The 26,864-nt window shown below is 49.3% G+C and overlaps 1 protein-coding gene across 1 annotated transcript in view; it reads left to right on the forward strand.

Annotated features, from left to right (window-relative positions):
- Positions 1 to 15,134: 15,134 nt before the first annotated feature.
- The window catches only part of Aacs (acetoacetyl-CoA synthetase), a 40,328-nt gene continuing 28,598 nt past the window's right edge, over positions 15,135 to 26,864 (forward strand). The window contains exons 1-4 of the mRNA XM_021162856.3: positions 15,135 to 15,227; positions 15,318 to 15,686; positions 22,704 to 22,807; positions 24,004 to 24,124. Coding sequence (XP_021018515.1) covers positions 15,554 to 15,686; positions 22,704 to 22,807; positions 24,004 to 24,124 — 358 coding nt within the window. The 5' untranslated portion in view covers positions 15,135 to 15,227; positions 15,318 to 15,553. The remainder of the gene's footprint in view (positions 15,228 to 15,317; positions 15,687 to 22,703; positions 22,808 to 24,003; positions 24,125 to 26,864) is intronic.

Below are 26,864 nucleotides of genomic sequence, written 5' to 3' on the forward strand. Positions count from 1 at the left end.
GCGCAAACATTAATTGGGAAGCTGATTCTACGAATATCTTATATAGGGAAAAAAAGCGTCAGGCTTAGTATTTTTTTGTAAAGTGATGGATACATTGCTCTTATTAATCACTGGCTTGATGTTAGAGGTCTTTGTAGATCGACTTTAAGAATTGGATTAAAATATTGTGAACATTGCAGCTTAATAAATGTTTACTGTGATGTTGTTCAGACTCTTGGATGGATTTCTTTACTTGGGTGAGGCACTTGAGGTAACCTCCAGAATTAGAGAGTCATTTTATGGCTTTGGTTTATGTCTTTATCTTATGTGTATGACTGCTTGGCCTGAGTGAGTGTATGTGTATACTTTGTGTGTCCCTGGTGCCCTTGATGGTCAGAGCTCCTGGAAATGGAGTTACAGATGTTTATGAGCCGCCATATGGGTGCTGGGAAGTGAACCCAGGTCATCTACGTGAACAGCGAGTGCTTTTAACTATTGAGCCATCTCTCCTGCGCTAAAGATTAATTTAAATATATATATGGGCTGGAGAGATGGCTCAGCGGTTAAGAGCACTGACTGCTCTTCTGAAGGTCCTGAGTTCAAATTCTAGCAACCATATGGTGGCTCACAACCCCTCTGTAATGAGGTCTGATGCCCTCTTCTGGAGTGTCTGAAGACAGCTACAGTGTACTTGCATATAATAAATAAATAAATCTTTAAAAAAAAGATTAAGTTATCTGTATGTGTATGAGTAATGTCTGCATATGCGATGGCACCATATACATGCAATGACTTCAGAGCCCAAAAGAGGACATTGGATCTCCTGGAGATGGAGTTACAGATGACAGAGAGATACTGTGTGGGTGCTGGGAACTTGGGGTTCTCTGCAAGAGCAGCCCGTGCTCTTAACCACTGAGCTATCTCTTCAGCCCCATCATTTATATTTATTTATTTTATTTTTGAGACAGACTCTGACTATGTAACCCTGATTGTTCTGGGACTCACTATGTAGAACAGGGTGATCTTGAATTCACAGCGACCCATCTGCCTCTGCTTCTCAAGTTCTCGGATTAATGAAATGCAGCGCTACTCCTGGCTATTTTAAAATAATAAAACTCAGAAATCCGCCTGCCTCTGTCTCCCAAGTGCTGGGATTAAAGGCGTGTGCCACCACCGCCTGGCTAATTATGTTTTTATGTGTTTGTAATTGATTGCCAAGAACCCAGACGAGGGCTGGGCAGGTGGCACACTTTTTTAATCTCAGCACTTGGGAGACAGATTTCTGAGTTTGAGGTCAGCCTGGACTATAAAGTGAGTTCCAGGACAGCCAGGGCTATTCAGAGAAACCCCGTCTTGAAAAAATAAAACAAGCCGGGCGTGGTGGCGCACGCCTTTAATCCCAGCACTCGGGAGGCAGAGGCAGGCGGATTTCTGAGTTCGAGGCTAGCCTGGTCTACAGAGTGAGTTCCAGGACAGCCAGGGCTATACAGAGAAACCCTGTCTCGAAAAACCAAAAAAAAAAAAAAAAAAAAAAAAAAAAAAAAAAGAAAAAGAAAACAAAACAAAAAACAAACAAACAAAAAACCCCAAACCAAACCAAACCAATCAAACAAAAAAAGAATCCTGAGGGGGAATCAGATCCCTGGGAGCTGGAGTTATAGATGTTTGTGAGCAGTAAGTGCTCTTAACTGCTGACCCATCTCTCCAGTCCAGTTTTAAAAGTTATTATTTTGTGTATCTGTGTGTTTTTAAAAATTTGTATTTAGTATGGTGTGTGTGTGGTTTGCTCACATGCACACAAAGTACTACTGAAGAGTTGCAGAGAGAGAGGCTGGGGTAGAAAGCACAGGGGCAAAGATAAGGTTCCAGCTGTGAAGCTATGAAGACACACTGGGGTCCTTGTGGAAGCTAGTAAGCATTAAGATCCAAACCTCTGGTTGCTAAAAATTCTGGGGGACGTGGTGGTGGCCGTGGTGGGCAGCGGAAGAAGCCTGGAGCCCTGGCTTCTGCCAGCCTTTGGCTTCAACAAGTGGTGACAGCAGGCAGGTGGTGCCCTCTAGCGCTGCAGGGATCAGTGTTTGTACCCTTAACCAGCATGCTCCTGGAGCTAGCTTGCTCTTAGGTAGTTGAGATTTTTCAGTCTTCGGGTGTGCCTGGCTTTGTACCAGGCCTACCAGGTAGGAAGATTCTGAAGTTCTTTTCAGCGGCCAGTGCTTCCAGCTCTCCTGTGGGAAGTCGGGATACCTTAGCTCATAAACTCTGCCTTGCATTACCAGTTACCAGCGTTATAAGGTTAGACCCTGGGGTCATTCCCTTGGCCCCGAAGGCTTGCCAGATTTCTGCAACACTTCCAGTTAACCCAAGCCTACAGTCTCTAATTTTCTGCCTTCTTGCCTCCTTACTCCCTTGGGTTATATGAGACCCTGCCTTGGAAACAAATGGGGCCAGTGAGATGAGGTTAAGGTGCCTGCCACCGAGTTGACGCCCTGAGTTTGATCCCTGGGACCCACATTGTGGGAGGAGAGAACTGATTCCCCTAAGCTTGTCTTTCTGACCACTACATGTGGACTATGGTACACACGAGCCCACCTACTTACCCGCACATGCATGGGAAGTGAATATAATAAAAATACGTTATGGGCTGGAGAGATGGCTCAGCAGTTAAGAGCACTGGCTGCTCTTCCAGAGGTCCTGAGTTCAATTCCCAGCAACCACATGGTGCCTCACAACCATCTGTAATGGGATCTGGTGCCCCTTCTTCTGGAGTGTCTGAAGATAGCTAAAAGTGTACTCATATAATAAAATAAGTAAATTTAAAAAATACATTATGTACACGTGCATGAAATTGTCAAAGAAGAAATAAACAGAATTAATATCAGGAGTGCTTATAAACAACTTACCATGAACAGTAATACTGGTTTCTATATTTTGAGACAGAATCTCATGATGTAGCCTTGGCTGGCCTCAAACTCAGCTTCCTGAGTTTGTGATAAAATGCATGCACCACCACAATAATAATGATTTAAAACAATTCTCTAATTGTTTAACACCTGCCCAGGGGCCCCAGGGAGAGATGAGTCCCTCCTATCTGTCTCAGTCTCAGACTTGTACTTGTGAACCTTGTTGCTGTCAAGGAGCTAAGCCTCTGACACCTGAGGCTCTTGAAAGCTGAAGCCCTAGAAAGGAACCCCCTCCTGCCATTGCTACACACACACACACACACACACACACACACACACACACACACCCCAGGCTGCCAGTGCCTTCTACCAGAAGAATAAAGCCCTCAGTCACAGCCTCTACCCTGTGACCCTCTGTGACCCTCCGAGCCTTGGGCACTCAAAGGAGGGGGACCACCAGACCAAAAAAGTACCTCCTCGCCTACCCCAAAGCATCCCTTCATCTACCCTCGGTAGGTGGTGCTGCAGGGCCCACTGCCTGAAGTGACCACCAGCAGTCTGACTTCTAGAACTTGGAACAGTCATCCATCCCTGCAGGACTCTGTACTTGTTTCAGAATCTAGATAAGTCTTCACCCTGTGATAATCCAAGAGTCACACTGTCCCCAAGGCCAGTCAGTACATGGCTGGACATGGGCCATGGTGCCTGAAAATATTGACTGGTGTGGGCAGAATACTTCTAGTGTTCTTGCTTGCATGGGGGAAAAATGTAGGTAGATGAAGGGAGAGATGCTGCGGCAGTGGGTTTCCAGGAAGTCTGGCTGGCAGCAAAAGCGGTCACTATGTGCCTGAGTGACAGCTAAGGCTCCCTGTGGCTCCCTCAGCTTATACCAGGCACTATTAAGAAGGGATTGTCTCTATCTTTTTCTCTTTTTTTAATTTTGTTTTTTCGAGACAGGGTTTCTCTGTGTAGCCCTGGCTGTCCTGGAACTCACTCTGTAGACCAGGTTGGCCTTGAACTCAGAAATCTGCCTGCCTCTGCCTCCTAATTGCTGGGATTAAAGGCATGCAACACCACTGCCTGGCTTTTATTTTAATTTTTTTTTAGATTTATTTATTTCATGTATATGAGTACACTGTAGCTGTCTTCAGACACACCAGAAGCCATTGGGTTCTATTACAGAGGGTTGTGAGCCACCATGTGGTTGCTGGGATTTGAACTCGGACCTCTGGAAGAGCAGTCTGTACTCTTCACCGCTGAGCCATCTCTCCAGGCCCTGGGATTGTCTCTGTCAAGAGTAGGGAAATCGTAGAGTCCTGGAGGCTGAGCTCCAACCTCAGCAAACAGTGGCTGGTCCCTCTGGAACTGGTTGTCAGCAGCTCTCAATGACACCACCTTCCTGGAGGTAGGACAAAATTTCCACCCTTTTTCATCCCAGGACAAAGTGTGGCATTTGGGGCTTTTTGTTAGTTTCATTTATATTTTTTGATAAGGTCTCAACTAGGTAGCCAGAGCTAGCTTTGAACTCACTGTAGGAAGGAGATTGACACCCCCCATTCCTCCCCACTTATCCCCACTTAGAAGAAAATAAACAAGAAGGCTGCAAGCCCTTCAGGTCGATTTTGTGTCAAGCCAATACATCTGATTGTCTTAGCTGGGATGGGAAGGGTGAAAGTCAGGGAGTCTGCTTTCACTTGGGTTCACTTAAGGCGCCCTACCCACCCACCTCCACTGGCCGTCGCTCACCCAAGGGCCATGCAGAGGAGACAGTGTGGGCAAAGGCTGCCGTTCTTATTCTACAGAGTCCCAATGTCACCTCATCCTATTCCATTTGAAACAGTCCCCTGCTCTGGTGACCCAGCCACACTCTCACTGTCCCCTGGACCATAATGTAAAGCACTGGGCTGTGTGGGGCCCCCTAAGATCCCCAGGTCCTCCATACATAGTTCTGGCTCTATCTTTGCTCAGCATGCATACCTTAGCACGCAGATGTCTAAACCCTTTTTGGTCTGGGCATGCAAGTCAGTGAATACAGAGCTCACCTAGCATGCGGGAGGTGAGACATACCTCCCACCAAGCACATGCAAGGAGGATCAAAAGTTCAAGGCTAGCTTCGGCTACATGTCGATTTTCAGGCCACCTTGGGCTGCATGAGATCCTGTGTCTCGGAATAAATTTTAAAAAGTTAAATAAGCATTTTGGTGGGAAGGGCAAATACCAAAATATATTGTACGGGAAAAAATTCTTATATAATACAAATTCCAAGAAACAAAGTTTCTCTAAAAAAATTTTTTTTTTAAAAAAGAAACCATTTTTCTCAGAATCTCGGGCATTCACCCAGGGATAGGGTCCAGGGTTCCCAAGTCTTGGCCTGTCAGGTTGTCAAGGTGAAAGCGTCGCCTAACCTCCCTGGGCTCCGCCACTCTGCCTAACTCTTATTGGGCACGCCCTTACCGGGATCCCCTTCCGGATTGGCTGAGAGGTGCAGCCCACGCGCAGGAATGGCATGTGATTGGTTGTCATTCAGGCCGGCTCTTCCCGGCACCGCGATCTGGGCTGATGTGGGGCCAGTCCCGCACCAGCCAATCAACGCGTCAATCGCGTGTGGCGCGTGCCTATGCTCAGAATCCCTCCGCCGGGATGCGGCAGGGGCGTGGCTACTCCAGTCCGGAAAGAAGTTCCTTGGGGCTGGTGCAGAGCCTGAAGTCCGCCACAGTCTAGCTTTCATCAGGGCTGCGGATTATCTCTGTTGCAAGCACCTGAATCGCTTGCGGGAAGCCCAGGGTTCCAGCCCTAGCATCCTCCAAAACAAGAAGGTAAATAAATATACAGTTAAAAGAGAAATGAGAGCGGCATCCCTAAAACAAGCAGGTAATAAAAGAAGTTGTTTGTGTGTGTGTGTGTGTGTGTGTGTGTGTGTGTGTGTGTGAGAGAGAGAGAGAGAGAGAGAGAGCGAGCGTGAGAGCCCTAAAACAAGTAAATAAAAAAACAATTAAAAGAAAGAAAAGAGAGGGAAGCCTAATATACACTTGCAAAACCAGCACTGGGGAGTTGGAGGCAGGTGGATCAGAATTTCAAGGTTATCCTGGGCTACATTGTAAGTCAAGGCCAGCCTGGGCTACATGAGACTGCCACTCAAAAACAAAAACACCTCAAGAGGCTGCTAATTAAAGGAAGATGGAAATGGGTTGTGGTGTCACAGACCTGTAATCATTACCTACCTACTTGGGAGGCTGAGGTAGAAAGTGTACAAGTTCAAGGCTAGCCTGAGCAATTCAGGAAGAGCATACCTCTTCATTCATCCACAAAGCCACCCATGAACATAGACTGAAATGAAGGCCCCAGAGATGGCTCCGTTCCACTCCACGGGTAAGGGGGCTTGCTGCCAAGACTGAAGATCAGAGTTCAATTCCTAAGCCCCACATGATGGACGGGGAGAACTGATGGCCTGAGAAGTCTTCTTCTGATCTAGGCTGTGTCACATGTCATGTACGCCCTCGCCCCCTAAAATAAATGTGTATGTTGGGGAGATGAATCAGTAGTTGCCAGAGACTGTGCTGGAGTCACACACACACACACACACACACACACACACACACACACACACACATTTCTAAAAGGCTCGGGATAAGGCTCAGTGGATAAGTGCTTAGTGCTCAAGCAGGAAAAACTGAGTTCCAATCCCAGAATCCATGTAAAATGTTGGGTATGGGAGTAAATTGTCTATAATCGCAGCACTGGGAAGGTGGAGACAGGAGGATTCCTGGGAACACTGGCCAGCCGTTGGGTGAACTCCAGGTTCAGTGAAAGATTCTGCTTTAATCTTTAATCTTGAGAACCTTGGCTCTCCTTCTTTCCATTCAGATGCCAGCTGAAGACACTGGCGACTTTGAGTTGGTAAGGACCTCTTCTCTGGAAGCTGCAGCAGAGAGAACTTTGAACTTACGTAAGATGAGAAAAAAAAAAGCCAAGTGAATCCAGAGGGCGGGTGCTCACCCCATTTAGTCCACCTTTCTCACTCTGAACAAGTGAGCAGTCTCAAGCAAGCTTCCAGTGACCTGGCAGGCCAGCGGGCCCAGTTGGTCTTGAGGGACAGCGGAGGCAGGAAGACCTCTGCCTTGGGATTAGTGTGGGAACCGGGGAGAGCGCTGCCTAGGCGGTTTTCATGGTCTGTCGCCTAGCTGTGTGTGCTCCCAGAAGGAAAGGGGTCCAAGTGGGGGCTCGAAGAGGTACAGCTCATCACTTCTGTATCACAGGATGTTGCTGAACAGGGACAGACAGAAGATAAAAGAGCAACATCCTTTAATCCCAGCACTTGGGAGGCAGAGGCAGGCGAATTTCTGAGTTAGAGGCCAGCCTGGTCTACAAAGTGAGCTCCAGGACAGCCAGGGCTACACAGAGAAACCCTGTCTCGAAAAGCCAAAAAAAAAAAAAAAAAAGAGCAACATCTTAAGCCCAGCTTGGCAGTACTCACTTGTCAATACCCCACTCAGGAGGTGGAGGCAGGAGGATTGTGAGTTCACTGTCATCCTGGGTTGTATAGTGTGTTTACACCAGAATTTAGTTTCAAAAAAAAAAAAAAATACAATAGGAGCAGGAGAGATGGCTCAGTGGTTAGGGCACATACTGTTCTTGCTAGAGGATCTCAGATGGATTCCCAGCACCCACATCAGGCAGCTCACAAGGACCTGACACCCTCTGACCTCATATAGACATACACATGAATAATAATGAATATATTTTTAAAAGGAAACAAGAGGCTAGGGATGTCACAGTATGCAAACCTGATGACTTAAACTGGATCTTCACATTGCGAATGGAAGGAGTGGTTGGTTTTTTCGAGACAGGGTTTCTCTGTATAGCCCTGGCTGTCCTGGTACTCACTCTGTAGACCAGGCTGGTCTCATACTTAAAAATCTGCCTGCCTCTGCCTCCAGAGTGCTGGGATGAAAGGCATGCACCGGCTAAATTTTACTTTTAGATTTAGGGCGTCATCTGCTATGCAAGAAGAGCTGCCCCAGAGACATCGACAAAGCATTGCTTCCTGCTAGGGATGTGCTTTCATTTGTCATTACCACACTCCTTATCCACTTGACTTGGTGTGAGTGGAGACCAGGAGACCCTCCTGTCCATAGCCCGGTGTGATTATTCCCTGGGTGATAGCCCACCTTACTGGGTATATTTCCCGCAGATCAACATGAAGACGAGCGTTCATGCACTCACGCTGTTTAGAGGAGTTAATGACTTTACAGAATTCCTGCTTTGATTCAGATAATTGTAGGAAGAACGTTTAAGGAGTTGTTTTGCCAGAAAGATGGAATACAGTTAGAATCAAGACTAGAACGTGCCTCCTCCTCACAGCATAGTGAGAAAAGGCTGCATAATAAGGAATATAATAAGCTTTCATAAACTGCATTAAGAAGAGAAATAGGCTTGGGACAAATCTGTGATCAAGGAAAAGCATCCATTCTAGGTCAGTTCCAAGGAGGAGGCCACAGGTGTGAACTCTGATAAAGCAAGGCCATGGGAAACCGCTGCTTTGAAGGTATAATGAGCTTAGAGAATGAAAGACTGCCTTGAACTTCTATTGATATCTTTCTGTACCTCCCCTTTTGTTGTAACATTTTATCTATGAAGTAACTTTTTCTTACATGGAGAACCTTTTACCTAAAAAGATATAAAAAGCTGAAAGCAGTAATAAATGTTGGTGCAGCCCTTTTAGGCTTCACCTAGTGTGTATGTGTCTGATTCCCGTCCCCTCCCCTCCCCTCCCCTCCCCTCCCCTCCCCTCCCCTCCTCTCCCCTCCTCCCCTCCTTTTAGATTTAGGGCGTCATCTGCTATGCAAGAAGAGCTGCACTGGGCCACTGAGCTCAGCTGCCGAGGGTGTGCTCTGGTGAGGCCCAGCCCCAGAGATGTCATTTGTCATTACCACACTCCTTATCCACTTGACTTGGTGTGAGCAGAGACCAGGAGACCTTCCTGTCCATAGCCCCGAGTGATTATTCCCTGGGTGATAGCCCACCTTACTGGGTATATTTCCCGAGGATCAACATGAAGATGAGCATTCATGCACTCATGCTGTTTAGAGGAGTTAATGACTGATTCCCCTCCCCTCCTCTCCCTCCTCTCCCCTCCTCTCCCCTCCTCTCCTCTCCTCTCCCCTCCCCTCCCCTCCCCTCCCCTCCCCTCCCCTCCCCTCCCCTCCCCTCCCTTCCCTTTTCTCTTTGACTCAGGAAGAGTTAATGAACTCTAAGCCTCTGGGGTGGCCAGGAGAGGTCTCTGAACCAGAGAGAAGAGAGCCTAAGTCACTAAGCTTCTTTTCTTTTTTTTTTTTTTTTTTTTTTTTTGAGACAGGGTTTCTCTGTATAGCCTGGAACTCACTCTGTAGACCAGGCTGGCCTCGAACTCAGAAATCCGCCTGCCTCTGCCTCCTAAGTCCAAGTGCTGGGATTAAAGGCGTGTGCCACCAGTCTGGCTAAGCTTCTTTTCTTAGTCCTCTGATGCTATCAGCAGGAGTAAATTGTCAGAAGCCATCAGCTTCTGGCCCCAGAGGGAGAAAGAATGAAATGGCCAGAAGCTATCAGTGTTTGGCCCCAGAACAGCAAGAGAGAGAGTTAAACTGCTAAAAGTCATCAGCAGCAGCTTTTGGCCCCAGTCGCTGACACCATACCCTTAGCTGCCTTCCTTGGGTACCTGGATGCTGAGCTGGACCTTAGCAGGTTAGATGCATGAGCACTTTGCCTGCATAGAGTGTATCTATACCATACATGTGCCAATAGGTGGTTGTGAGCCACCATGCAGATGTTGGGAACAGAACCCAGGTCTTCCACGGTAGCAACAAGTGTTCTTAACTGCCCAGCCACCTCTCTAGCTTCCAAGTGTATGTGTGCTTTTATTTATTTTATATGCCTGCATAGGGCTTTTTAAATTTTTATTTATTTTATGTACGTCCTTGGCTGTCTTCAGACACACCAGAAGAGGGCATTGGATCCCATGACAGATGGTTGTGAGCCACCAGGTGGTTGCTGGGAATTGAACTCAGGAACTTTGGAAGAGTAGCCAGTGTTCTTACCCACTGAGCCATCTCTGCCTAGCAATCTCTCCAGCCCCGCCTGTATAGAATTTAAGTGTACCACATGTGTGCAGGTATCCAGTGTGAGCTAACATCGGATATGGGTGATGGGAACTGTCCCTGGGTCTTTTGAGCAGTAAATGCTCTTAACTGATGATCCCATTTCTCCAGTTCCTCAAGTGTGTGGTTCTAAGAAGAAAGTTCTAGGGTTTGCTTGTACTGGGCTGGCCCTCTGTAATGGAAACTCTCAGGGCAGACACTTCCCTATCTGGTGGCTTAGCATCCCAAAAATCCTCTGGCCTGCCTGCCTGCCTGCCTGCCCAGTGTCATTCATCCCTGCAGGATTTCCCACTGGATCTGTTGTGGCCTTGTTCCTAATCCTGGTTCTAATCCCCACATCCCTGCTTGGTGATGGGGAGGAGGTGGAGAAGACCGGTTTGAGCCATGCAGTGGCCTCAGGGTACCTCTGGCTTGAAGGAGTTGGTTGGCACCTCTCCTGTTTTCATAGCCCTCTGGGGTGTAGTGGGAGGGTGAAACTTCTTCCCTTTGGAAGTCAGGAAAGGAAACCCATCCCACAATGCACCTTGCCTTACTTCTGGCCCTGTCTAGAGAGCTTATACTCTTTGCCTTAGCTATGACTTGGCCCTGCATCAAAACCTTCTGTGCTGTGTGCCTCAGGTAAAGGGCAGTTTTGAATCAGAGATTTGTTCTTGTCTAGTACGGGCTCTGTGTTTGCCCCAAAGCACAGCAGCAGAGTCTGCCATCCAAAACAGCTTAGTGCCCAGCTCTTGAGATCTGTAATATATCCACACACAGTGTCCTGGCCTACAGGCTTATGGGCAGATAAAACACACACACACACACACACACACATCAGTAGCTATACATTCTCAGCCAATAGGGCCTTTGTGTTCTGTACAATTTAGGTTCTTCTAGAACCTGTAGGCTAGATAGCTTTGCTTCACTTCACACAGGTATCAGGTTACACAACTCTATTAGAAATGGCTTTTCCTGTGCATAATTTTAAAAGCCCTACATCTAGTATGATCTCCAACCCACCTTTATTTTTGTTTTTGATAGGGTCTTAACTTGGTAGCCCAGGCTGGCCTTGAAATGGCCACGAAGAAACAGACAATTAGAGCTGGGCGTGGTGGCACACGCCTTTAATCCCAGCACTCCGGAGGCAGAGGCAGGCAGATTTCTGAGTTCAAGGCCAGCCTGGTCTACAAAATGAGTTCCAGAACAGTCAGGGCTATACAGAGAAACCCTGTCTCGAAAAACAAAAACAAACAAAACAAAAAAAAGAAGGCACTTTCTAGGGGCTGGAGAGATGACTCAGTGGTTAAAAGTACACACCACTCTCCCGAAGGTCCTGAGTTCAATTCCCAGCACCCACACTGCAGCTCACAACTCTCCTCTGATGTGAGGATGTCCATGTAGACAAAGTACCCATATATATAAATAAATAAATCTAAGAAAAAAAAAGTCACTTTCTAGTTCTGTTACTTCGTGTGAAACCAGGGTCTCACACATGCTAGGCAGATGCTCTACTCCCAAGGCAGTTCCCAGCCAGTCCTTTTGTCTCGTTTTACATTTGAACACCCCCCCCCATTTTTTCCAATAATTTTTTTTTTTTTTTTTGGTTTTTCGAGACAGGGTTTCTCTGTGTAGCCCTGGCTGTCCTGGCACTCACTTTGTAGACCAGGCTGGCCTCGAACTCAGAAATCCGCCTGCCTCTGCCTCCCGAGTGCTGGGATTAAAGGCGTGCACCACCACGCCCGGCTCCAATAATATTTTTGAGACAGGGTTTCATATAGTCCAGGCTGGTCTTGAACTCCTGATCTTTATGCCTCCACCTCCCTCGAGTTTATATTAGAGATGTGGATTATCATTTTGGGGTTCACGTGATGCTGGACATCAAACCCAGGCCTTCATGCTTACAAGTCAACCACTCTGCCAATGGAGTCACATCTCCAGGCAATTTGCAGCCTTCCATGACTCTTCTCACTCCTCTCTAGGCTAGGAAGGATGTGATTGGAGCAAGGAGGGCTTATGTATGTGAGTACACCATAGCTGTACAAATGATTATGAGCCCTCATGTGGTCGTTGGGAATTGAATTTTTAGGACCTCTGCTTGCTACGGTCCAAAGATTTATTTATTGATATACATAAGTGCACTGTAGCTGTCTTCTGACACACCAGAAGAGGGCATCAGATCTCATTACGGGTGGTTGTGAGCCACCAAGTGGTTGCTGGGATTTGAACTCAGGACCTTCAGAAGAACAGTCAGTGCTCTTATCTGCTGATCCATCTCTCCAGTCCCTGCTACACGTATTTTACATAGTTTCCCTACACACAGAGTCAGGTGGATTTCTGTGAGTTTGAGCCAGCCTGGTCTACAGACAAGTTGCTGGACACCCAGGGCTACATTTCAGAAACCCTGTTTCCAAAAAGGGGGGAAAATGAGGTTGAAACAGGCTAGGGAGCAAGGAACAAGTTTTCTTTCTTTCTTCTTTCCTTCCTTCCTTCCTTTCTTTTGTTTTTTTGAGACAGGGTTTCTCTGTGTAGCCCTGGCTGTCCTGGAACTCACTCTGTAGACCAGGCTGGCCTCTAACTCAGAAATTCGCCTGCCTCTGCCTCCCAAGTGCTGGGATTAAAGGCGTGCGCCACCACTGCCTGGCACAAGTTTCTTTTTTTAAACCTCTGCTCCTGCTTGAGTTTCTGCCCCGACTCCCTCAGCGATGGACTGTGACCCAGAAATGCAAATGGAATGGTCTGTTTCCTCCCCAAGTTGCCTTCTGTTTATTACAGCAACCTAGAACAACACAGCACCAACTCACAGTAGGGGAGGGGGGCACTTGACAGTTCTCCCCCATGCCCACATCCACTGACTGGAACTGCCTGTCTCCAAATCACTGCCATCTTTTGTAAGAGCCTCCATCTCCACATCTTGAATACTTGCCGTGTGTCCGGAGGCTCATACATTGGACGCTTAATCCCCAGTGTCACCTGTTAGGAGGCGAGGCCAGGTGTGCAGGTCCTGAGGGCTCCTCTACCTGTGTGAGCAGATTAGTGTTGGTTCTTAAGAGGTGGCAGGCTTCAGTTCTGTCTTTGCTTTCTTCCTCCCGTCATGGCCCAGGTTCTCTCTTGCCCTACTGCCTCCTTCACGAACTGGGGAAAAGCAGGAAGACCCACATCAGAGGAACCGTCTAGAATTTTTTTTTATACCCCAGTTCTAGACCCATAAGAAATCACCCCTAGCCGGATGGATGGTGGTGGTTCATGCCTATAATTCTAGCACTTGGGAGGCAGAGACAGGCAGATTTCTGAGTTCAAGGCTAGCCTTGTCTACAGAGTGAGTTCTAGGATAGCCAGAGCTACACAGAGAAACCCTGTCTCAAAAAACAAAACAGAGAAAAGAGAAAAAGACATCATCTTTTGGACTGGGAAGATGGCTAGATAGGCTAATGGCTGCTGTGCATGAGGGAGGACCTGAATTTGGTCCCCAGAGCCTGTGTGAAAACAACCAGGTGTGGTGGCACACATCTGTAATCCCCACACTGGAGAGGGGAGGAAGAGACAGGTGGATCTCTGAAGCTCATTGGTTAACCACCCTCATCTACTCAGTGAGCTCTGAACTGGTGAGAGAGCCTGTCTTAAATAAAAATGGAGAAGCTGGGGAGATAGCTCAGCAGTTAAGAGCAATGGCTGCTCTTCCATCCAGAAGATCCAGGACTCATTCCCAGCATTCCCATGGTGTCTCACAACCATCTATATAACTCCAGATATATCCAAAATCCTCTTCTGATCTCCATGGGCACTAGGAATGCCCATGCTACACAAACATATATTCAGGCAAAACACCTATATACATAAAACAAACAAACAAACAAACACCCCCCCAACAAAACAAAACAAACAAAACCAAGCAACAAGGGAGCCTGGCATGGTGGCAGCACACAGTTTTAATCCCAGCACTTGGAAGGCAGACGCACACAGATCTCTGTGAGTTCAAGGCCAGCCTGGTCTACAGAGTGAATTTCAGGCTAGTGAAGATACATAAGAAGGCCCTGTCTCACAAAAGAAAAACCAACCAACCAAACAAAAACCATCACCACCACCACCAAAAAAACAAAGTGGGTGTCAACTGAGGAATGATACCCATGATTGACTTCTGACATGATTGACTTCTGACCTCCAAACACACCAACCCCCAAGAATGCATGCATGGGCCCATACACAAACACACACACACACACAAAACACACACACACACACACACACACACACACACACACGCATGCATATGTGCACACACACACACAGAGACAGAAAATTAACTTGTTTTCAGTTATTTTAGACACTGGATAGATAGCAAAGTACCAAATGGACTGACAAGACTATTAGCATCCAGAAGGTTCTCATCATAGTAGGATCTGAGCATGGGTTTTCTCTGTCGGAACCTTCTGATGCTCTCGCCCAGATTCAAAGCCAGCATCTCTGATGCTCCCCCAGGACGAACTTAAGCTGCTACCATTTCCTTCACTGACTTTGTCTGCTACTCCGGGGCTATAGTACCAAAGACCTGGGCCTTTTCAGTTAGTTGTCTGTGCACACCCCACAGGACACAGTATTCTTGCCTGGGGGGGGGGCAGGCTGGACACTGGCTCCTCTCTTTGTTCGGAAACCTGCAAGATTTCCTAAAGCTCTCTTCTGTCACCTGCAAGCCACTGCAGGCAACATGGAGTCATATCCCTAGCCCTTTATTTTCTTATAGTTTTAACATATGGCTTTTTAAAGTTTGCCGGGGCTAGTCTTGAACTCACTCTGTTACAAGGATAATCTTAAAGCCCAGACGCCTCTCCCACCTCTACCTCCCAAGTATTCGGATTACAAGGTTTTGCTTTGGGGTCCAGGCTGGAGTGGAACTTACTGTCATCCTCCTGTCTTAGTCTCCAAAGTGCTGGGTTTCAGACTTGCCCCAGAATGTCCTGTGCTTAACGCTTTTATTTTCAGTCTTGACGATAGACTTGAGGTCTCACTCACTCAGTATCTTATGTTACATTATATATCCCATGTATCCCTGCTACAGCATCCCTGTGAGTGAGCACACGCGACACGGACACGCATTTTAGAGGTCTTCTGCACGCGTTTTAGGCTTAAGACACCTCCGCAGCTAAAGTGAGTGTTGGAGGAGCAACTTAATTCTGAATAAATGAATGAATGAATGAATGAATGAACGAACGAGGGCAATAAGTAAACAGAGCAACACCCGGTAAGTTCTGCAATAAGTGAGGGCGTGGAACTAGCTTATCGCGCCTGCGCAGGCGAGCACTCCTTTTGGCAGCAAGCGCACCTTTTGCAGGCGAGGCGCGGCGGAGGGTTACAGAAGAGGGCGTGGTCTCAAGAGGCGTGGCTTTCTGGAGGCGTGGCGAAGCCTGCTGGGGGTGTGACCAAGCCGGATGTCCCACAGGCCGCGCCGGCGCTGGCTCAGTCTCGCGCTGTGGTTCGTCCGCGCTCGGCTGAGCCGCTCCACGCCTTGCGCTCTCTGCTCTCTCCGCATCTAAAGCCCGGCAGCCTCGGCCACGCAGCTCCGCAACCATGTCCAAGCTGGCGCGGCTCGAGCGCGAGGAGATCATGGAGTGCCAGGTGATGTGGGAGCCTGACAGCAAGAAGGACACGCAGATGGACCGCTTCCGGGCGGCCGTGGGTACCGCCTGCGGCCTGGCGCTTGGTGAGTACGGGGCACGCGGCTAGTGCACCCCCCGTCACGGGCCTTCCCGGAAGCTGTTCCCTCCAGGGAGGACCGCCCTAGGAAGGTCCCTGCTAGCTGTTGGGATAAGCCTCTGTTGGATGGATATCCGACCAGTGTTCCTGTCTTACAGTCGGGGAAGCACCCTGGTTTGGGGGTACCCCTCTAGGGAGGCCCTTCCCTTCCCCTACTTAGTTGCGGGGGTGGTACCTTGATGAATGGCACTGGGATTGGGGGATCCTTGTTGCCTTGGGGGTCCCCCTCTAGAGAGGTTCCTCCTAGATGTTGCCGTGGGCCTCTGATGGATGGATGGCTAGTGTCCCTGTCTTTGGGTTGGGGGAGCCCCTGGCTTTGGGCCCTCCTCTAGGAGGTGCTGGTCTTCTGATGATGTTTCCTTCACTGTTTTGGGAAGCACCACCGCCTGTAGAGGCCCGCTTTCTGCAGGCGAGTCACCCTCTGGAAGTGGCAGACACCCTCTGGTTCCTCCGATCGTTTGCTAGGCTTGCCTGCTTGGGAAGTGTCTCCTGAGGTCTTGACTTCCATCCGTTGGGGGCTTCCTTTGGGCCTTATCTGCAGTTCTTTTTGAGTTCACGGGTTTCATGTGACAGGCTCCCTCCGTCTGCCTTTTGCTAGGGACCAGCTTGAAATTTCAGGTTCCTGAAAAGGTCAGAGTTCGTTCCTCCTCCTTCCTTTAAAGTTAAGGTATAGTCCTTTCTTACCCCAGCTCTAAACAGATCCTGCTTCCAGCCACCACCCTGGTCTGTGTGATTATGGGTGGGGCAGAGGCCCTTGGCAGGCGAGGTTCTTGTCCATATGCCGTTCCCAGGGATCCATGGGGCTTGCTTAGTACCTCCACCTGCTCTGCCCCCCTTCTCAGGTGTCTGCCTGGGGTTTTCAGTTCGAGTTGGTTGGTTGGTTGTCTTCTTCATTTTCACCTCTGTTACCCCTCTAATTGCAGGGACCCCCTTGTCTCCTTTGGCATCAATGTCTGTCTTGGCTCCCAGGATCTGTCTCGGGATCCTTCCTGAATCTTTTCTTTTTCCCACCTTGAGCACCAGTCCTGAGTCTTCTTCCTAGTGTCTCAGCAGCACTTGGCTGTCCTTCTCCCGCCCCCTATGCATGGTGCACCCCCCTTGCTGGCTGGAGGGTAATCTCCAAATGCAGGTCTTTTGTGTTGCTGGCCTTCCAGGCTGTCCACAGTCCCTTGTTGCTTATGCGCCTGCACCCCACTGCTGGAGAGCCAGGAGATGGAGGTAGAGCTTCCACAGGGTTCTTTTTCTTCCCTAATAGGGCTCCACCCCTTCCCTCCCATCCTTCTCACCTGGAGACAGATGCTTGCCTGGCCACTTGCAGGGCTTGTAGGCTCTACTTGGTCAGTTCGTGGGTGTTAGATAGGAGAAGAACCTTAACCCAACTGGATCACTGTCGGGATTGCATCCACTTTCCGCCCTCCATTCTCTGCCTGGGCGTCATCTGTTTCCTCTGCCAGTAGTGATGAAGTCCTGATCTGGCGCTCCTGTGGGGCTTGGTAGACCTGGCACTTCACCCCATAGAGGGCAGCCCTTTGAAGTGGGCCAGAGCTTTCTCCTTAAGAAGAGCAACTGTAGGAAGCTGTAACCTGACACTCTGCTTGGACCTGGCTCCCTCAAGCTTCCTAGCTTTGTGATCCAATCCAATAAGTCCTTCAGTCGCCTCAGGCTCTGGTTTCCTCATCTATAAAAATGATCATTGTGAGAGGACCTAGTGTGCCTTAGGTGGCAGGCGTAGTCCTGAGAGTTGTGACCACTGGACACTGTCACTGGCTAGAGGTTTATTGAGTAACCCCTTACCCTTAATCTCCATCCTGTCTCTGGCTGTCGGGTGGTCCTGGGTGGCTCTTCAGAAGCTCTGTGTTGACTGTGTCGTGTTTGGAAGTTGGGAGGCTTACCAGCTATAGTGGCTCACACTCAGGTGCTCAGACAGAGGGATTGCTGTGAGTTCAAGGATAGCCTGGACTCCAGAGGGAGGAGAGCTTGTCTCAGGAAGAGTGACTACAAAATAAAGCGGAGGGGCTGGATATGGAAAGCCAGAGCCTGCCTGCCATCTGTGCAGTCCTCTCACGCGGCAGCTACTGATGATGGTTGCATGGCCCCTTCCTTTTTTCCTTCCTCCATTCTCTTTCCTTCTCACTTGCCTGGCCCCGAGGTCTGAGCATCTTTCAAATGCTGTCTTCTCTCTGTATTATGTCCTTTCTCCCTGTATCCATGTGCTTTTATAAGGCCTTCCCTCCTGCCTTGCTGATTCATGGATGCTGCGCATTCTTGTGTAGAGTCAGATTCCACCCCCTATCCCCCCCAATACACACACAGTGGCTGACTCCTATCTCCTTTCTCTTCCCCTTGACACAGGGTCTCACTATATAATCATGGCTAACCCTGAACTCAGTATATAGACCAGGCTGGTCTCAAGCTCTCAGAGAACCACCTGCCTCTGCCTCTCAAGTGCTGGGATTTAAAATCAGACGTGCTCCACCACACTTGGCTGAGTTTGAACTCATGATCCTCCTGCCTCAGACTCTCGAGTGTTGGGATCGCAGTCATGCACCACACATAACCTCTTTTCATTTAAAACTAAGATTTTGAAATGCGGGCTGGCGAGATGGCTCAGTGGTTAAGAGTGCCGACTGCTCTTCCAAAGGTCCCGAGTTCAAATCCCAGCAACCACACGGTGGCTCACAACCATCCGTAACGAAATCTGATGCCCTCTTCTGGAGTGTCTGAAGACAGCTACAGTGTACTTACATATGATAAATAAATAAATCTTAACAAAAAAAAAGATTTTGAAATGCTAGTACATGGTCTAGACTCTTGGTTGAGGGTTAAAACACATGGAACCAAATGTGCCTGTGGTCACCTGGGCCTCCAGCTGCAGTCCTTGAGAGGATTCTTGGCTCACCCCATGATGTGGCGGAGGTAGGACACAGCAGTGGAAAGGTCTCCACACAAGGTCCTGGAGGTGCTGAGATATCCATGTGGCCATCAATCAGGTCCCTACGTTTGTGGGGCTGGCCACACCCCTCAGTGCTGCTGCTGCTGTGTGCTCTCCTGTTCTCTTAAAGTCCTAGGGATTGAACTCAGGGTCTCCCACATGCTAGACAAGGCTCTATCAGTGAGCCATACTCCAACCCCTCTCCCTCTCTCTATACACACACATATATATGTGTGTATATATATATATCTATATATTTTAAGACAGGATCTCTCTATGTAACTCACTCTGTAGATCAGGTTGGCCTTGAACTCACAGAGGTCCTCCTGCCTCTGCCTCCTGAGCCCTCGGACTAAAGATGTGGCTGGCCAGGCAGGGTCTTGGAACTTGCTCTGTAGACCAGGAGGGTTTGGCTCTTCTTCCTGCCTCAGCTTCCTGAGTTGCTGGGATTACAGATCTGAGCCATTAGGCTCAGCCTAAATCCACTTTTGTGTCCAGACAAGATTTCTAACATCTAACCAGACCCAGCAGCTTGGGAAACCTTTTGCATCCAGAGCTGGCCATTTGCAAGGACCCAGGTGACTAAGCCCCAGGGAGGGAGAGGAGCCGTGGGGCCTGTTTGGCTAGTGTTGGTTCCCACAGGTGCGGAAAGCTGTCTCACCCGTAGAACTGCCCTAGCCTTGTGCTGCCCTATGCCTGCCTCAATTAAAGCACTGCACACTACTGCATATTAACTCTCTTGCTGGCTGGCTGTATGTGGATGGGCTTAGTACCTGCCACCAGGGTACCATGTGTAATCTTCATGCAAATGGAGGGGTGACATCAATGACAGATGCCTTTGGGTGCCTATACTCTGCAGGGAACTGTTCTGGGCACTCCCTAGGTCCTGACAATGACCCCAGGATAAGCACCATCAGCTTCTTACAGAGGGGAAAACTGAGGCTCATAAGTCAATAATGTCTGAGGTCACATAGAGTGGCAGGGGTTGAATACAGACAATTGAATGTAGGAGGGTTTTTGTTTGTTTTGTTTTGTCTTGTCTGTGTGGTCCTGGCTGTCCCGAACTTAAGAGATCTGCCTCCCTCTGCTTCCTGAGTTCTAGGATCAAAAGCACACACTGCTCTAAGGAAGCCACCTGGAGTAATTTTTGTTTCTTTTTTTGTTTGTTTGTTTTTGTTATTCGAGACAGCGTTTCTCTGTATAGCCCTGGCTGTCCTGAAACTCACTCTGTAGATCAGGCTGGCCTCGAACTCAGAAAGCCTCCTGCCTCTGCCTCCCAAGTGCTGGGATTAAAAGCATGCGCCACCACCACACCCGGCAGTATTTTTGTTTCTAATTACATGTATTCATATGGCTGTGTGTGGTTATGCCCATGAGTGCAGTTGCTCACAGAAATCAGAAGAGAGCATTGGAAGTTAGTGCAGTGTGTGCTGTCTGACCTGGGTGCTGAGAACCAAACTTGGGTCCTCAGTAAAATAGCCCTGTGACTTTTTTTTAAACTGTGGAGCCATCCTTCCGGCCTCCACTATGGCTCTTAAGCAGTGTGTCCTTTTGGTTTTCACAACATTCCCATTCTTCGGAGGAGAATGCCCTTGCAGAGAGGTAGGGTCACTTACCGCAGGCCAGGTGCCCAGAAGGGGCAGGGCGGGTGCCTGATCTGGAGCCAGAGTGAATTCTTCCACTAGGGTGGGAGGACCTGTAGCCTCTTGACAACAGTTCCAGGTGACCCATGGGGAAAACTGGGTCCTGGAGTAGCCTGTGCCCTGTCTGATGTCTCCAGCAAAGTCAGCGCTGCCTCAGGCATTACAAACCCTGGGACTCTGTAGTTTCCCTGCATGCTAGATCTACTTTGTATACATCCTGCCTGCGCCTGGAGGGGGTTGAGATCTTGTTGCTATTACCCAGATCCTTTCTTGGAGCCCAGAGCTAGAAAGTCCCACACGTGGCCCTGCTGTGGCTTTGCCCGTGAGCTGGCGGGCTGGACACCTCCAGACACTGTGCTTCCCTCGAAGCCTGTGTGCTCCTCGCCCTCCTCTTCCCCCCCAGCTCTGGTCTCTTGGGCACTAAGCTAAGCGCCTTAACCCCTGAGCTGTTACCCCAGCTCCCACACCCAGCTTTGAATTTAGCTGGGCTTTATCTGCAGAAGGGGATCTCTGCCATAGCTTTGACTACCTTGGGGCACACTAGTGCCTGTTGCGTTCTCCCTCTGCCGCCCCCCCCCGCCCCCCCAGACCTATCTGTCTTGCCAGGGTCTTTCTTGGAAAGCATTGAGTTCACATGTGTGTGTTGATGAAGTGTTGTTTCAGGTAGTTTGGTTGGGTTTCTTCCACATACTTAGGTTACCCTTGTCCAGGTGAGAAATACAGACATGCATAGCTTGTTTCAGACCAGGCCTCCTCAGCATCCCCCCTTCCCCCCCAGGCAGGAGTCTGAGGGAGTGAGTTCTAGATTCCAGTGATGCCCTGCCCTTGCATGAGAGAGCTGGTGGCTTCTCCTGAGTCTGTGGAGACTGATCTGCCTGTGAGTAGGGCATCATCAGCGAATCTAGACAACTCCCAGAATGGCTCAACCAGGCTCCACTTGGTTCGAAGCTTCTCTTCTCCAGCAGTGCTCACTGTCTCAGCGCCACGACTGCGGAGACTTTACCATTTGATGTTTTTTCTCTTCTCTATGATCCTGAGGGTGGAACCCAGGGCCTTGTGGGTGCTAGGCAAGTCCTCTGTCACTGACTGCACCCCAGGTCCTCTCTTTACTCCTTATTTTGCGACAGGGTCTCAGTCAAGTTGCCCAGGCTGGCCTGGAACTTCTGATCTCCCAGCCTCAGCTTCTGGGGCAGCTGGAATTCTTGCCACCAAATCAGGCCCATGTGACATTTTCCAGTGAACATTTATCCTGTTAAGAAAACCTGGAGACAGCCTGGCGGGGTGGCACATATGTTTAATTGCAGCACTTGGGGGTCAGAGATGGTGAGATCCTCTGTGAGGTCTAGACAGTGAGTTTGAGGCCAGTCAGAGCTACTTAGTAAGACTCTATCTCAAAAAGAGAGACAGAGATAGAAGGAAGGACATGTGGGGGGGAGGGAGGGAGGGAGAGGGAGGGAGGGAGGGAGAGGGAGGGAGGAGAGAGAGAGAGAGAGAGAGAGAGAGAGAGAGAGAGAGAGAGAGAATGAAAATAGGAACTTTCGGAGTAGGAAGGCCTGCTGTTAGGAGAGATGGTCTGAGTTTGATCCCTGGAGTTCACATAGTAGAAGGAGAGACTAGATTCCTGAAAGTCATCCTCTGACCTCCACACATGTGCTGTGGCTTGTGTGCCAGCTCCCCATCACAACCTTGCTCTCTCTCTCTCTCTATATATATCTATATATATACATATATATATATATATATATATATATATATATATATATATGTATGTATATATAATCTTGGGGCTGGAAAAAACAATCACACCATGGGTAAGAGTATGTGCTGTTCTTGCAGAGACCCTGGATTCAGTTCCTAGTACCTGCATGGGGGCTGACAATTATCTGTCACTCCAGTTCCTCGGAACTAGACTCCCTCTTCTGCCCTCCATGGGTACCAGGCAGGCATGCGACACACAGACATACATCCAAGCAGAATACCTGTACATATAAACAAATCTTTAAAAACCTAGACAGATAAATGGATGATGACTGAGGAACGACCTCTAGGTTAACCTGTGATCTCCACGTGTAAACACACAAACACACAGCTGGGTGTGGTGGCACACTCTTGTAGTCCCAGAGGGCTGGAACAGGAAGATCAAAAGTTTGAGAGCACCCTGGTCTGTCGACACACCCACCCACACACCCACACACACACACATCTCACTGTGTTTCTTGGGGACTGTGGATGAAGGGTTTGAGCAATGAGGTTTAGCTCCTCCCAGACATTCAGGACCATCAGAGTCACTGAGTGCATGGCACATGGCGTCCTTAGGCCTGACATCCAAGGGGCCACCCTTTGGGGCTAGGCTGAAGGGTTGCTGTTTTGCTTGTTTTTTTTTTTTTAGGGAATTACAATGACTTATACCACTGGTCTGTCCGGTCGTATTTGGACTTTTGGGCTGAGTTCTGGAAGTTCAGTGGAATCGTCTACTCACGCATGTATGATGAGGTAAGTGAGTCTGGCCATACTCTTTCTCCTTCCACGGTTGTTTCCAAGTGAAATGTTATTTGAGGAATACCGAATCATACCTGCTAGTGCCATGTGTGGGCCAGCAACATGGCTCAGCGGGTAAAGGTGCTTGCTGCCAAGCCGGATGACCTGAGCGCGATCCCTGGGACCCACACGGTAGAGAGAGAACCAACTCCTGCAGATTGTCCTCGGGCCTGTTCACTGTATGTAACTCCAGTTGCAGGGGATCCAGTGTCCCTCTTCTGGCTTCCATAGGTACTGTACACATACGGTACACAGACATTCATGCAAGCAAAACACCCGTGTAAACTATAAAATAAGAAAAAAAAATAGCACACAGGAGACCAAAGCAGTAGGATTGCGAGCCTGGAGCCAGCCTGGGCTATGTTGGAAGACTGTGTCTCAGATAACCTCTGACACCTTCCTCCTCATATTACACTGGCGTGAGATACAGTGTGGGCAAAGCCTTCTGTAAGGCTGATGTGCCAGCACTCTGAGACAGAAACTAAGGTCTCAGCACCACAGGAAAGGTAGAGTCATTTTCCTACAGAATTATGGGTTGTGTGTGGAGGGGGGAACAGGGCCCCAGGCTTGCCTCCTGTTTTTGGCATGTCTGTGTGACAAGGCTCTCTGACAGATTTTCTTTTCTTCATTTACTTTTGTGCTGGGGATGAATCAGGGGTCTCTGGGATGCTGAGCCACATCCCAGTTCTGGTTTCAGACATTGTATCCCTACCCTTCCACCCTGACCCTGAGACAGTTTCTCTGTGTAGCCCTGGCCATTCTAGAACTCAGTCTGTAGACCAGGCTGGCCTTTTAACGCATAGAGCTCTACCTGCCTCTTGTCTCCCAAGTGCTAGGATTGAAGACCCACACCTTCACCCCCTGCCTCCTTTCCTTCTTTTTGAGACAGGCGCATGCTGGCCTCATGCTCCTAATCCTCTTGCCTCCACCCCCAGGTGCTGGTAGGACAGGTCTGAGTTCCCCACTTCCTCTCCATTCCTTTCCTTCCTCTTTAACAGCTGTCATATTAGGTGTTCAGTAAACTCTGTTGTAAGACGTTCTGGGGTGGCTACCCTGGGGCCAGGGCCGTGCTATCTCCTCAGGTTGGTATATGGGTGATGTCACCAGGCTCTGCACTGAGCCTCTGGCTCCCTTCTGCTGTCCCTCTGCAGGTTGTGGACACATCCAAAGGGATTGCAGATGTCCCCGAGTGGTTCAGAGGTAGCCGCCTCAACTACGCAGAGAACCTCCTGCGGCACAAGGAGAACGACAGAGTCGCCCTTTACGTGGCCCGTGAGTCCCATGGGTATCCTGGGTGGTGACTGTGTATGGCCCTGTGGATGTGAAGGGGCTCCTAGGTGGGTTCCAGCTGAGTGTCAGCCTTCTCCTGGCATAACGGACACCTCTGCTGGGAGACAGAGAGGGCCGGCCAAAGACTGTTGCTTGTTTCTGTCACCCACTCCCCTAATCCTGACACCCCCCCTCCCCAATAAGACAAGGTTTCTCCTCTGTGTAGCCCTGGCTGTCTTGGAACTCACTCTGTAGACCAGGTCAAGGTGTGTGCCACCACTTCCTGGCCTATTCCCATCCTTCTTGTGTGTGTAGTGCGTGTTTGTCCATGTTCAGGACTGTGCAGTAGCACTTTTGTGCCTATTTGTGGGCAGGTGCATGTGTGTGCATGAGAGACAAGAGGACCACTCAGGTCCCCACGCCAGTTTGAGGTAGTTCATGGAGATGGCTGTTGCAGGTGGCTGCACCCTTCCCCTTTGAGTAATAACACTTTCCGCTCTGTAGTCAGGCAGTCTGATCACACTGTAGAGTCCAGCTTAGTGGAGTGGGTGGAGCTTCCTGGAACCATTAGCTTTTGTAACTGAAGGTTCTGTTTTTTGGACAGGGCCAACATCTACTACCAGTGAGAGCCACCGGTGTTTGGCCCTAGTGCTTCTGAAAAGAACCCAGTGTGCTGTGCTGTTTGCTGTCACATGCCTAGTGTCTGTTCCAGTCTGACAGGGGTCAATTTTCTTTTTTTTTTTTTTTTTTTATGATTTTTTTTTTATTACATATTTTCCTCAATTACATTTCCAATGCTATCCCAAAAGTCCCCCATACCGCCCCCCAAGGGGTCAATTTTCTCTCATCTTTATCAAGTTTTTCTGTTGTTGTTGTTTTTTTTTTTACTTAGTCAGAAGTGTTGCTAGGGGAAGGGTCAGCTCCTTGGGCTTGGCGTAAGACTAAATGATCTTGAGTGAGGATTTTAGTTCAAGGCCCAGCCTTATGCTGTTGCCATGTGACTTTAGGTAAGTTGCTCAGCCTCTCTGGCTGTTTCTGCACTGCCAAGTGGGACCGATGATAACACCTACTTCAGGGTTATTGTTGGGTTGAGCTGGGCATTTGTGTCTGTGTGTGTACACGTGTGTGTGTGTGTGTGTGTGTGTGTGTGTGTGTGAGTCAGAACAACCCATTGGCACAGGAATTATGTGGACTTCTGTCAAGGTCCTAGGTTGGAAATCAGTGCAGTTCTCAATATGGTGGCTGTCTAGTTCTCACGGTAGCTTCCTGGAGCATCTCTGGGGGGACCGGACCTGAGGTCTCGGAACCCACAGTCACTTCTGACACACACATTCAGCACAGCGCTCATGTTGGGTTTGGACATTGAATACCTTTTGCTTCTTCCTCCCCTGGGTTCCTCCCCGCCCTCCAATGGTGCAGTTTAGTCGGAGGCATTGACTCAGGTGCCGCTAGCCTCTCTCCTGCTCTTAGGAGCACTGGCATCAACCCCTCATGCGCCTGCTCCTCAGACCCAGGCAGATGCTGGGGCTGCAGCCTTGAGTGGTAGAGACAAGCTCCCTGCTCTCATGACGTTGATATCTTGGGGGTTGAGGGGGTGACCTTAGTGCTGGGAAGAAGAAAGAAGATAGTCTAAGAGGAAGGAAGATAGTCTAAGAGGCTGAGGGGCTGAGGGGACCGGCTTTAGTCAGAGCTGCCCAGTGCAGGGTGAGGGCCTGCTTTCTCTCTCTTTCTGAGAACTCACCTACTCCTTGGCTCCTGTCCCTGGAATCAGTCATCCTGCTGGCCTTGGCACTCGACACCAGCGTTTGTTTTTTTCTTTTTTTTTTTTGGTGGTGGTGGTGGGGAGGTGGTTCCTCTCCACAGGGTTTCTCTGTGTAGCCCCGGCTATCCTGGACTTGCTCTGTAGACTAGGCTGGCTTAGAACTTCCAGAGATCCACCTGCCTCTGCCTCCCAAGTGCAGGGATTAAAGGCGTGCCCCACCACGCTGGGCTAGCCTGAACTTTTCAAAGTCTATCTTATTGCATCTGTTGGTGTTCTCTTCCTGAACACCCCCAAGGTCCTATTGCCTGGGTGTCTAAGTCTGTGTATGCATCAGAGTCCTGGGAAGGCCACTCTGTTCCAGGCCCAGGTTCTGGCCTGACACCTCCGCCTTACCTTCCTCTCTGGACCCATAGAAACTCAAGTGCTTCACTCAGAACTCTGATGCTCCGTGAGCTCTCGCTTTCTTCCACTGCAAAATGAGAACAGCCTCGAGTCTTAAATCCCAAACCACAGTGGCCTACCTGATACTTAGGGGGAGCAGAGGGACTGCTTCTCAGTGCTTGTGGTGTGGGCATCCAGGTGGGTCCCGAACCAAGGATGCTCCCCAATCCCTGTCCCCCTGTCCCCTCCCTCATAGGAATGCAAATCAGCTGAGCTGGCATTCATGGAACCTGTGCTCAGAGTGGGCAGAGGAGGCCACTTCTGCCTCAGTCTCCCCTGGACCTTCCCTTTAAGGTTGGAGCTTTGCTGAGCTAGCTTCCTTCCTCAAGACTTCAGAGTGGCAAATGCCCTTAAGTTAAGCCAGGGCTCTCTGACAGCCTACAAACCAGACAGCCACTTAGCCATTCAGTCACTCAGGTGCTGAGAAGCAAAGACATCAAACGCAGTTTGCAATCCTCCCTGGCTAGCACTTAGCCTTCCCAAGTCCCAAGGCTGGCCTACGTTTTCTCTTTTTTTTTTTTTTTCTGACAGTGAGTCCTC

This window comes from Mus caroli, unplaced genomic scaffold (genome assembly GCF_978045245.1).
Source record: "Mus caroli unplaced genomic scaffold, Mus_caroli_1 scaffold_4, whole genome shotgun sequence".
Classification (NCBI taxonomy): domain Eukaryota; kingdom Metazoa; phylum Chordata; class Mammalia; order Rodentia; family Muridae; genus Mus; species Mus caroli.